The sequence below is a fragment of the Candida margitis genome, assembly GCF_024628925.1.
Source record: "Candida margitis strain CBS 14175 chromosome Unknown scaffold5, whole genome shotgun sequence".
NCBI classification, from domain to species: domain Eukaryota; kingdom Fungi; phylum Ascomycota; class Pichiomycetes; order Serinales; family Debaryomycetaceae; genus Lodderomyces; species Lodderomyces margitis.
Genome location: NW_026261914.1, coordinates 200,440 through 212,143, shown reverse-complemented (window position 1 = coordinate 212,143; position 11,704 = coordinate 200,440). Strand labels below are relative to the sequence as shown.

At 38.2% G+C, this 11,704-nt stretch overlaps 3 protein-coding genes across 3 annotated transcripts; all 3 read right to left on the bottom strand. All coding sequences in view use genetic code 12, as the record gives it.

Annotated features, from left to right (window-relative positions):
• Positions 1 to 9: 9 nt before the first annotated feature.
• Positions 10 to 1,746, bottom strand: CANMA_005261 (alpha-keto acid decarboxylase family protein; the record flags this gene model as incomplete). The annotated part of the gene is made up of 1 exon (XM_051817625.1): positions 10 to 1,746. The coding sequence occupies one exon, from the start codon at positions 1,744 to 1,746 to the stop codon at positions 10 to 12; it is 1,737 nt and encodes a 578-aa protein (XP_051669195.1).
• Positions 1,747 to 2,994: 1,248 nt separating this feature from the next.
• ALG8 (dolichyl-P-Glc:Glc1Man(9)GlcNAc(2)-PP-dolichol alpha-1,3-glucosyltransferase) lies at positions 2,995 to 4,671 on the bottom strand (the record flags this gene model as incomplete). Its single annotated transcript, XM_051817623.1, has 1 exon — positions 2,995 to 4,671. The coding sequence occupies one exon, from the start codon at positions 4,669 to 4,671 to the stop codon at positions 2,995 to 2,997; it is 1,677 nt and encodes a 558-aa protein (XP_051669194.1).
• A 156-nt stretch (positions 4,672 to 4,827) lies between these two features.
• Positions 4,828 to 9,915, bottom strand: REV3 (Rev3p; the record flags this gene model as incomplete). Its single annotated transcript, XM_051817622.1, has 1 exon — positions 4,828 to 9,915. The coding sequence occupies one exon, from the start codon at positions 9,913 to 9,915 to the stop codon at positions 4,828 to 4,830; it is 5,088 nt and encodes a 1,695-aa protein (XP_051669193.1).
• Positions 9,916 to 11,704: the final 1,789 nt, after the last annotated feature.

Genomic DNA, 11,704 nt, shown 5'->3' with positions numbered 1-11,704 from the left:
TTCTTCTATTTAACCATCATTGGTCTTGGATGAGATTTCGGCTTGTTTGACCAAATTCTCAGGTGCGTCCAATGTATCCAACTTGAGTTCAATTAACCTGGTTTTGTTATTCTTGGCAAACTCCTTATCATTGAACAAATCGGAGATTTCTTTAATATTTGATGCTTTATGAGTTTCAATATTGGTTCCTTTGAAAACCTTTAACAATTCGGTGTTTTCCCATTCTTGAATATCATTGTAGCTAGCAGTTTTACCGTGTATCAATCTTTCAATAGTGAACCCATTGTTGTTCAAGACAAAAACGTAAATGTTGTTGTGGTGTCTCACCATGGTGGAAAGCTCCTGTACCGTCAATTGCAAAGAACCATCACCAACAAATAAAATCACTCTTCTGCTTGGATCAACTTCTTCGGCGGCTATAACTGCACCCGATGCAGCACCTACTGAATATCCAATGGAACCCCACAAAACTTGACTAATGCCAACACAGTTTTTAGGGAATTTGGTTTGAATGATCCCGAAATTGGAAGTTCCTGTTTCGGAGATGATGACATCACCTTCCTTCAACCATGAGCCCAAGTTGGACCAAAGCCAGGACTGGGTAATTTTGTGATCATCAGGTAACTTGACTGGAGGCATTTTGTCAAGATCAAGAGTAGGTGGCTTGTGGTTGGCTGTGAGTTTCTTCAATTCAGGCGATGCCACTAAAGCACTAAGTAGTTCCTTCATTCTGATCTTGGGGTATTCGGCATTCTTAATTTTGGTGTAATCCGAATGGAATTCAATAATCTTTGAAGCATCTAGTGAGTACGAAAATGCCCCCGTATTGAAGTCAGACAAGATTGCCCCGAGTGATAACACCAAATCAGAACTTTCAACCAAATCTTTGGTCTTTGGATAGGATAAGTCACCCACGTAAACACCAATGAATTTTGGATCATTTTCTTCGATATCTCTAGCACCTTTTGCCATTGGAGTGACGGCAAATTTAAAGTTGGTCAACTGAATCAACTTGTTTGCCTCAAAAGTGGAATTGTGTCTACCGCAACAGGCATCGATAATAACCACTGGATTCTTTGACTTGGCAATCATTTCAAGAATCGTGCTCAAAACTTCTTCTTGTACTTTTGGATCATTTGGTGGTGGTGTCAAGTTCAATGGCTTGTCCAACCTGCTAGCAGGGACCTTTGCATTGACTAAATTAGATGGAAATGCCAAATATGTAGGTCTCTGGTTAACAAATGCCGACTCTATAACTCTATCAATTTCGTCTGGAGCATGGACTGGGTCACTCAATGCAGACGTGGTGGCACTAATATACGAAGAAATTCTATGGAAAACAGTAAAGTCACCATTTCCCAAAGTATGATGCAACAACAATTCCTTCTTTTGAGACTCAACCGATGGAATACCAACAACGTGGACTAATCCAACGTGTTCCGAGTAAGCACCTGCAATTGCATTAACTGCCGAAAGTTCACCAACACCAAAAGTAGTAACAAGACACCCAATGGCTGATCCTTCCGGTGTAAAGGAATTCTTAATTCTCGAGTATCCATCGGCGGCGTATCCTGCATTCAATTCATTGACACTGCCAACCCATTTCATACCTTTGATATCATCAATCTTATCTAGCAATGCCAAGTTAAAATCTCCTGGAACACCAAAGATGTTTTTGATGTCAATTGGTTTTTGATTCAATCTTGCAAACAAGTATTGGCCTAATGAAATTGTATCTTCTGACATGATTTTTCAATGTAATCTGGATAGTGAAAGAAGAATCGATTGGGTAAAGTTGAGTTCTTTAAAAGGGTATTTATATAATTGCCTGTTCTTGTATTGTTTTTTTTTTTTTTCTTTTTTTGCCGCTGATAGGGGTTATACTTTGAAAAATGAAATTAAAGTTGCTACGAAGGGGGATAAGTCCGAAATCGCTTCCAGATTTGTAAACATACACATATTTCCCTTTTGTTTCAGATCGGAGTTCGCATATGAGCAGCTCTAAAGTCAACTGACCATTCTTCCCCTTGTTGTATGAAATGATGGCCTTATGCTCCCCGAGGTGTCAAAGACCTGACGGTAGACCCGGCCGGTTCTTTTTCATGTAGCAACACAAAATAAACATCACACAAAAGTAAACAAGGTTTAGCAAAGTCCTTTGAATCGATTTGTGGGCTTGGTTGAATCATTGAATCTATAACAGTTTTTACGTGATCATCAACAATTGCAATGACTTCATATCTATGCCTTATTTGTATAAAGCCTATCACCAAATGAATATATGTAATTGGCTACATCGTATATCTTCTTCATGCACAGAAACTTCTTGATCGCACACTTTCCAGGGAGCAAAACCCCCCCCCGCCAACGGACAAAAAAGAACTTGCTTCCCTACTGATATGAGCTCTAATACAACTAGCAAAAGATCCTATAGCAAAGTCAACGTTGGGAAAGCAACAGACAATGAAAAAAAAAATCAATGATTTTGCCCAGGATCGAACTGGGGACGTTATGCGTGTTAAGCATATGCCATAACCAACTAGACCACAAAACCAAATGAAATCTAATGATTCTGCCCAGGATCGAACTGGGGACGTTATGCGTGTTAAGCATATGCCATAACCAACTAGACCACAGAACCAGTTTTTCATGTGTCAGTTTTCTGACTGAGCGTGGTCTTTCTGACGAAAATAAGTTGAGATTGAGGTTTACAATGGTTAAAATTGTAAATCTCATAGCTCTGTATGATTAGAGGTGCTCCGTAAGTCCTCTTAAACAATTTTGGAGGTCCTCGAGTTGAGTAGTGAAGTATAGGTGTACTTTGGAATTTGGTAGCATAATAATTTTTTGCAGCAATCCTAAACAAAACTATAACAATACATCTATTCTAAAGTTCCTTCGTTTTTGAAGAAATGCAACTGTTTAGGACACCTCAAATTGTACTCTTTACTGCTTAAAATATTTCAAATAAATGCATTTGGTTCTATGTACAAATTATGTATCCTCCGTCCATATCTCGTCATCAACGAAATATAGCCACGAAAATGTGTTCCAGCTGCTTATAACACCTATGCTACAATAAACGCTGTAGACCATCAAGTTCAAAAATTCAAACTTCCGCAAAATCAAAAACTTATTCAGCAACAAATCAATAATACTTGTGATGGAAACAACAAAGATAAATATTAAAATATACCCATTAACAACCCGGTCTATTATCGAACCACTTGTCTTTTTAGGAACTCGAGCAACTTTTCTAAAATTGAAGTAAAACACAATGTACCAAAGCAAAGTGTATAAGACTTTTACCAACCATTCGTTACAGGTGTATATGAGGGGGAAAAGCGATCCATATCCACAGGCAACGAGTAGATTGTATGCAGGCAACAATCTCTTGTCACGAGAAACAATCAACGTCAAGGGAAATATAACAAGCAAAATAGCCTTTTCATGAACATGCCAGCCGAACAAGAAAGATGCATATCCACACAACGTCACTGCTCCAATAAACTTGCGGTATGTTGGCTGGAAAAACAACGGAATGAGTGCCATTACCTGGTAAAACAATGTTAAAAGAAACGTGAGTTTTGGCGTAATTTCGGGAAGAATGAAAAATTCGATGTTTCCAACGATTCCTCTTGTCGACGTTCTTAGCAACTCGTCTTGGCTCAATAAGCTTGCATCAAATTGAAACACTCGTTTTAATAAAAATCGCGATACCGGGATCTTCTTGTATACTTGAATCAAAACTCTATCAAAGAATGAGTAGATGGCCCACATGTTAGGTGCCCAATATGCATGAGTAAGTCCACGACTAAAGGGAAACAATCTGCTAAGTAACTGTGGCAACGTGTTGTAAAATGGTAAAAATGCTGCTGCAAATACAGCAATGACAACAGATCCAAGCTTGAATGCATTTTTCCACTGTATAATGTTGACCAAATTAGCAACAATGTTACGTTTCCTGCTCCATTCGAACTTTAAGCAATAAGCACGTAGCAAGAAAACAAACACCGCTGGTGCCAAATACAAATAAATATGTTTGAAACAAAGCAAGACAGCAAACCAAAATCCACATAAAAGGTATCTTTCCAAACGAGCACTGTTTAAACAAATTAGCAATATCCCATACATCATCCCATTATACTGAAAATGTATATGGTCAATCAACATCAACCCTGGGGACAATGCGAGACTGGCAGTTGCAACATACATTCTTCTTCGAAGTGCATGGGTGGGTGAGGTATCAATTATCCATTGCAATGCCACAAACAAGACTATCTCACTTAGAATGACTGTGGCTCTCTGAAAGTAAACCGTTGGTAATCCGTACTGGCCCTTTTCGACAATATCCAAACATCCATCCCTGGCTACTTGTGGAGGAACAAACTGTGATAGAAACCATTCAAAAAATGCAAAAAAAGGAGGGTAGTCTAGTGTCCATTCTGATGTGTTTTCTGTATACCACTGCGATAGTGGCAACTTGTTGGTTATGGCTAGCCAGTTTCGATGTACATCAAAGTCGGTAGAGTGGTAACCAACCATCAATAGGAGTTTCAAGGCAAGTGATACCACCCATATGTTGAATAGTGCATATATCTTGGGTGGTTGAACCACATCGGAGGACAGTGCATTAGCATTGGTTGATGGTGTGACCTTTTTCACGGCCATGTTTGCAACGTACTGAGAGGTCAGTGAATGAACTGAAATATTTTTTCCAAATTTTCTCGCACAAAAGTCAACGCGCTTTGAGGCACACTTTAGACAGTGGCCCATGCAACGCAGAGTTACTCCAATAGTACATATGATTACAACCTAATAAATACATCACCACTCCAACGCTTGCAACACCTTATCCCTTCGGACGAACAATAGCCTAGCTTCCTGTTCAACTTTAACCTTGTTATAATACACCGAACAATCACGATTGAAACAATTGTCAGTATATTGCGATGCCGCAGCTTCAGAAGCAAAGACATTCTGCATGCAATTGCGACAGGTGTTTTCAATTTCCACAATTTTCTCCTGCTTGTTCCTACAAGTCATCATTACATTTGTAACCAATCGTTGTTCATCTTGGCCACATTTCAGACAAACATACTCTCTTCCATCTAATCTGCAGCCACATATTAAACACGAATCACTAAATGCACTAATAATGTTGGATCTGGTAAATTTTGGCAACTCTCTGTACCACCCTCGCACGTCTGCTCCCATCAAATTAAAGACTCTCTCCAATGGAGGAATCAATACCCTTGTTATATAATAATCATAGTCCAACGTTAACGGCTCAGTGGTACTAAATGTCTTTATGAAATCCTCAGGAAACATCACTCGATCTTTGATTCGTACCTTTGTCGAGTCACGGATTACGACGTACGGGACTCTTTCCTTGTACTGTGGCTCTTTTCTTGGATCATCTTCTACTGCTTTACTTGCGAGTAATGCACCTGGCGGTAAATATCTTTCATCTTTGTATTTTCCGTATTTCACTTCTTTGGCAAAACAGAAATCATTAATGGTGATTTTATTGCTAAAGATTTTCAAAAACTGTTTCAACGTGTACTGCTTCACTTTAGACAAATCCTTGGTCTCAAATAATATTCTCAACGCCTTTTCCGTTATTTTTTGCTGCGCTGGTACACCATCTCTACGAACAGTTTCAATACCTTTGGCATCAAATTTGGGAACCGCCTGATCTTCATATTCAAAGGAGTACCCCACATACCTCTTCTTTGCTAGCAATACGCATGGATGGTACACTTTTTCGAACTTGAGTTGGACGGGATCGGGAAAAGAGTTGGTGACAATTTTGGCAATTTCTCGGCCCAGATTAAATGCTTCAGCTTTTGATTTCCCGGGGAAATATACAAACAAGGAATCAGTGTCACCATAAACAACTTTTGCGCCATAACCACTAGATTCAATTATCTCGATCGATTTGTCTAAAAGTTCTCGCCCAGTCGAGACAATGGCATCAGCAATATCCGAGTTTGGCATTCTACCACTAAAAGTTGCTGATGTATATCCATAGGTCACATTGGCAATCAATTTTAAAGCCATTTGTCTCGCATTGTAAAGCTTAGTTAACTCGGCATCATCTTTAAACAACTTCATAACTGTTTTCGTCTTTATTCGGATATTCAATATCTCTTCCAACATTTTGGCCAAGATCGATTTCCGCACATGGCTTTTGACAAAAGCGAACCCATTAGGCGAGACATTTATGGCATTGTCCTTCATCAATAAATCCACCATCCCTGGGGGTAGGTTTAGATTTTTCAAGTAGCCAATGTTGTTTTTCTTTGGCTTGAAGTTATGTAGCTTACCAATCAAAGTGGAATAACAGTAGTTATAGGCAATCATGATTGATGGATACAACGATTGAAAGTCCAAGACCACCAACGGTGATTTGTAAAAATTGGATTTGGGTTCCAATATCAAAGGAATGCACTCGATTGGTCTCATTTCGTGCACTTGCCTTTTCGACGGCGAATTTAGCAAGATACTCTCGGTCTTGGATATTCTTGACAATATTGATTCTACTTTATACTGCGATCCACGGTAAAAGTTTGAGTTGAATTCAATTCCAATTAATCGCGAATGTTCAACATTTCTTGTAATTAACTCCTGTACGGATACAATTTTCAATGTCAAGTCTATTCGTCTCATGTAATACAATAGCGCCACTTGAACATCCCTAAATTTCCCACTCTCTAGCCATTGAGATATTTGGTGAAGCAGGTAGCGAGGAAGTGACCTATGTAATAAATGATAGCATACGTTCTCCAATGTATAACTGGTTAGGGCCAAGTCTGATTTCAAAATTCTCCATACATTCAATATATGTCGGCCAGTGATTTCAACGTTTGATGTATGAGTGTATCCCCATCGATCTCCCAACTTACCATTACTTCGATGAGTTCCTCTACTCAATGAACTCATAATATTGACTTCATAAACTTCACGAAACCTTTCAACAATGTATCCCCAAGACATTGAATTCACCTCGTAGCCAGATAGAATGTCTGGGTCGTACGTTTCAACTAACTCAACTAATTTCTCCACCATTTTCCTTTCCTCATCAAACAATTCAATGTATAGCCCCAAAGATTTACTCAAACTATTAAAGAATTCAATATTATAATTATGGTTGTTGAATACGAGAACACCTGATTTGGTTCCAGATTGAGCAAACATTTCGTTGGCGTCATCAAACGAATAAAAGATAAACGATATTGGATCACGTAGCGGGTCAACTGCCAATTTTGAATTTGGTGGGCTTGCATGTATCTCCAAGTGGAAACTGCTTAAGTAGTTAAACTCGTCCGGTTTTCGTGAAACTTTTTCCGAGTTGTAACTAAATTTGAAATCATGGGTCTGCGTTACACCTGGTTCGATTTGCGATCTATATTTTAGTCGTTTTTTGTTCTGCTTATTCTCTTCAACTTTAAGCCAATCAACGATACTTTCTTTACATGGAGGGTCCGGCATATACTGCCAGGTGGTTACTCTTTTACCTGTAAGCTTTTTTCTGCCCTCAATTCTAGGTACATTCACTACATCCAAGCTGGGAATTGTCAGTGCATTCCTTACTGTAACATTCATTTTCTGATTGGCAAATATAAAAGGTTTTGAAGGAACGTCTTCAACGGTATTGTAAAATGGATCAGTATAATTTATCTCCATTATCCCCGAATCTTGGAAGACTTTCTTGTAATTTCCCTTTTTCAATTGATCAGGTATAACCACTTCAAATTCATTAGCTCCAACTTGCATATTTTTCAAAGAAGGAGTTATTTTAGATTGGCTTGGCGTAGGAGTGAATGAAAAATCTTCGACTGACGATATCTCTTCAACATTGGGCAATTTTGAAGTCGAATTTGGATGTATCTTTGCTCGAGATTGTGTCATTGATCTAATAATCGATTGATCAAGCTCTTCAGCAGAGTCAAAGGCATCGACGTCGTCAACCATATCCTCTTTTCCAGGTGAGCTATCACAATGATTGATGTTGATTTTCTTTACTGGTGAGGTGCTTGCCGACGCATTGAGCTCGTAGTCATCTTTGTTTTCTAAACTTTCTGCTTCATTTGCATCTTTATCACCATCCAGCAATTCACTATCAAAACTAGAAAAATCGTCAATTTCCGCTTCATTCACCGCACTTTGTGTTCTTTCAACCCTTAGACCTTCTTCACCTCTTTCTCCCACCGAATATTTGCCATTAAATTCTTCATCTGGAACAATCAAGTCATTATTTTTCGCTCGGCTTTTATCAAAAGATGATGAAGCCACTGCGTTTTTGAACAAATCTTTAAACTCTCCCCATATAAGTATATCCCTGCCAAACTGCATACGCATAGTGTGAAACTGCGCACTTTTCTCAAGATCAACCAAATTAAATGACGTTGGGAAGTTAGTAAAGACTTTGGAATTCGAAGCATTGTGTATGCGCTTGTTGTTGAAAAACTTTGCAGCATAATCGTCAAAGCCTTGGTTCGACTTGCCATTCAATTGCTTCATGTATGCCAAAAGCTCATCCAATTGTTGCTGATTGGACCAAATAGAGGAGCCCGTACCAAAATAATAGCCTTCATATGACTCCAAAACATCTGCTGATACATCAAACGTAGAGTTTCTCAAGTGACACTGATACTTTAAGTCGTTGTAAATATATTTCAACGAAGAAAGATAAATTTTTGGTGTACCATCTGGCTCGTGTTTATAACCATGTCTGGGATAACCAAACAGTGACAAGTCAGATTTATACTCGTCAAACTGTTTTCGTTCAACAAAACTATCATGCAATTCTCTTGCCGATAGCCAAGTACGATTGACAATACTGCTGGTCGTTATATCCAACTCTAACATCGACTTTCCAATTCGCTTAAACGTCTGCAAAGTCCCACCATCAACGAGTACATTATCGGGCAAAATGTACAGTTGCAAGTAATTTGATAATCCACATATTTGCGACTGGCTATAGCCGTTATTATAATGCTCGCTAAGTATTGGGGTGCGGAAATACAACCCCTTTGTTTGAGGTCCATTGTTAACATGATCACGATGAATGACCAACCAACCACAACCAAACAAATTGAAATCAGTCAAGAACTGCAACAAATATGGAAGGTGAGCTTCATAAACATAAGTTGGTTCAATATCACTCTTTTTTGTTTCACTAGGTTGATCGAACTTGTGCAAGCTAATCTTGTTTTCTTGAAACATATGTGCTAAACGGTTCTTGTACAATGGTGAAAGAAGTGATATCTTGAAGAATAATTTATAGCCGAGTTGGAATCCGTATATAGGGACAGCTTTGCAAACTGACACATGTGCAATGTATTTGCGTAAGCTCAGCTTTTCTTGAACATTAGAGTCTTTGTTGTCTGCTTCTTCTTCTTCTTTTTCCACTTCAGGCTCCAATTCCTGTTCGCCAGTACCTTTTCTGCCACGCCTTCGCTTAAATGATTCCTTGACCACCACTTCCAAGTATTTGGTTATTTTATCCAAGTACTCAGGACTTTGTAATTTCTCGTAGTCATTTTCGTGACAGTCGATATAAAAGTATGGGTAAAAGTTGTGGACGTGGATAACTGCATTGAATACTGATGGCTGAGGACGTGTTTGTAGACCTGGATTTAATAGATTCTTCTGCTTCTTTTTCATAGGAGACAGATTGCGTGAAACAACTTTATCTTCAAAAGATATTGATCCGTAAATCCGTATGATTGGGACTTGCGAGACTTGGGTGTACAACTGGTCCAATTTAGTTGGATGGGCTTGATACGTGTCGTAATCATTAATCTGAACCTTCAAATGTGATGCTGAGTTTGAGTGTGTAGACCAGTTGACCGAACTTACATTGAATGCCGCGTCAAATGTCGAGCTATTATGGTCGCCATTATTCATATATTGAACATTTATAGGGTACTGCCTGCTTCTCGATGAGACAAATCAAGTGTTTACTGAAGGGCAGCTGTTTCTGCTTTGTGGCGAATAAATTTTTCTTTTGTTTGGTACACACCTTTTGAAGCTGCCTTTTGGGCCGGGACACATTAGAAACACTGAAGTAACACAGCAAAGCTATTATGTTGATGTATCTTGTTATATCACTTCTACTATTCTAACAATAGTTGCCTCCAAGTATATGAAGTTAGCAGTCTACTTATTGCGTCGCTTTGTTGCACATTGTATGAATACCCCCGGATACACACGTACACACACAATAGGCCATCTAGAAGTTACAATGGGATATCAGCGTTCAACCTCAAGACGACACAATAGATTAACCAGTTTCTTCACAAACGTTAATCTGATAAATATTCCACGGGTATATTCATTGATCAAGGTTGCCGTTTCCGGCGTACCATTTGATGCCCTTTTACAACAATCGTACTAAAAGAGAAAGAAGGTTATAAGAGTTCAGTTTGACACCAAGCCAGGTACGGAAATTTAGGGAGCTGATAAATCTATGAGCGATATTTAATTTTGCCTCTTCTTCTTCTTTCAAGGCAACCCAAAATAGCCAGAACTCGTTGCAGTTCTGCGTAGACTTTGATTGCACGGGTGTTGAATCAAAGTTTCGGGACTTATCGGAAGCAGCGACAACCACTATTTCACTTTCCTGTTAAAATAACATTGACCCCACAATTTCAAGCACTCTTGTATTACACAAACAAAGTAAAAGTCATTTTTGTCTGTTGCTCTTTATATTCACTTTCATTTCGGAGTTTTAGTTTTGTGGCGCCCAGCCCACTTTCATATCGGACTTTCGGTATCAGAAACAAAAAATAAAAAAAAGAATATGTTCAATTGTAAAAAAACAATGCAAACAATTTCAAGCCGGTAGTATTTACAGAGTTGATGTGATTGAGTCTGAATTGACTCAATTGTTCTTGCAGCTGTACCCTTTATGACATCAGCGCTGAACCCTTCTACCAAAAACTGGTTCATTGTAAATTATAAGGGGCGGATAACAGAAAGAGCTGAACATAACGCTTCTTTTCTTTTTGCACTTTTGTTAGAGAGTTCAGTCCCCAAGAATGATAATGACACTACCACTTTCAAAATAAATGTATCGCATTAGTCTCTTCAAGTCGTGTGGTTCCAAAGTAATGGCCAGTTTTTTTTATGAGACAAGAAAAAATCAACATGTTACACAAACACACAGGCAAAGAATTAAAATATCTCAGCCAATAAAAGTCCAGTCCCATTCATTTTCTTTCATAATTGTAATGAAGCATTTTTGCAGGAATGATGCAATGTAAATCTATTATTAACCCTTTCAGCATCCTTATGTTTTACCAATATTTTTTGTACACTAAAATTCAATGGCGTTATCGCTCCGTTTGGGTTTACCCCACAAAAAAAATAGAATAAAATAAAATTTATTACCTTTAAGAAAAAAAATAACAATAAGAGGCCATTCAAAAGATTATGGTGATCTGAAATCATACATAATTCACACTTCTACTGGAAAAGATATATCAAAGCTGCTAACTTCAAGTGGCTGATGTAAAGAAAAATGAAGAAATCAGTCTTGGTTTTTGGTAATATTGTTGTTGGATGACATTTACCTCCTACTCTTCTGATTTAAGGGTCGTGTGTAGTTGATGAATAATAAATTTTATATAATGACACAGAGAAATTTTTATTTTTATTTTAAATTTAAAATATATATAACCCCAAAGATAAAATA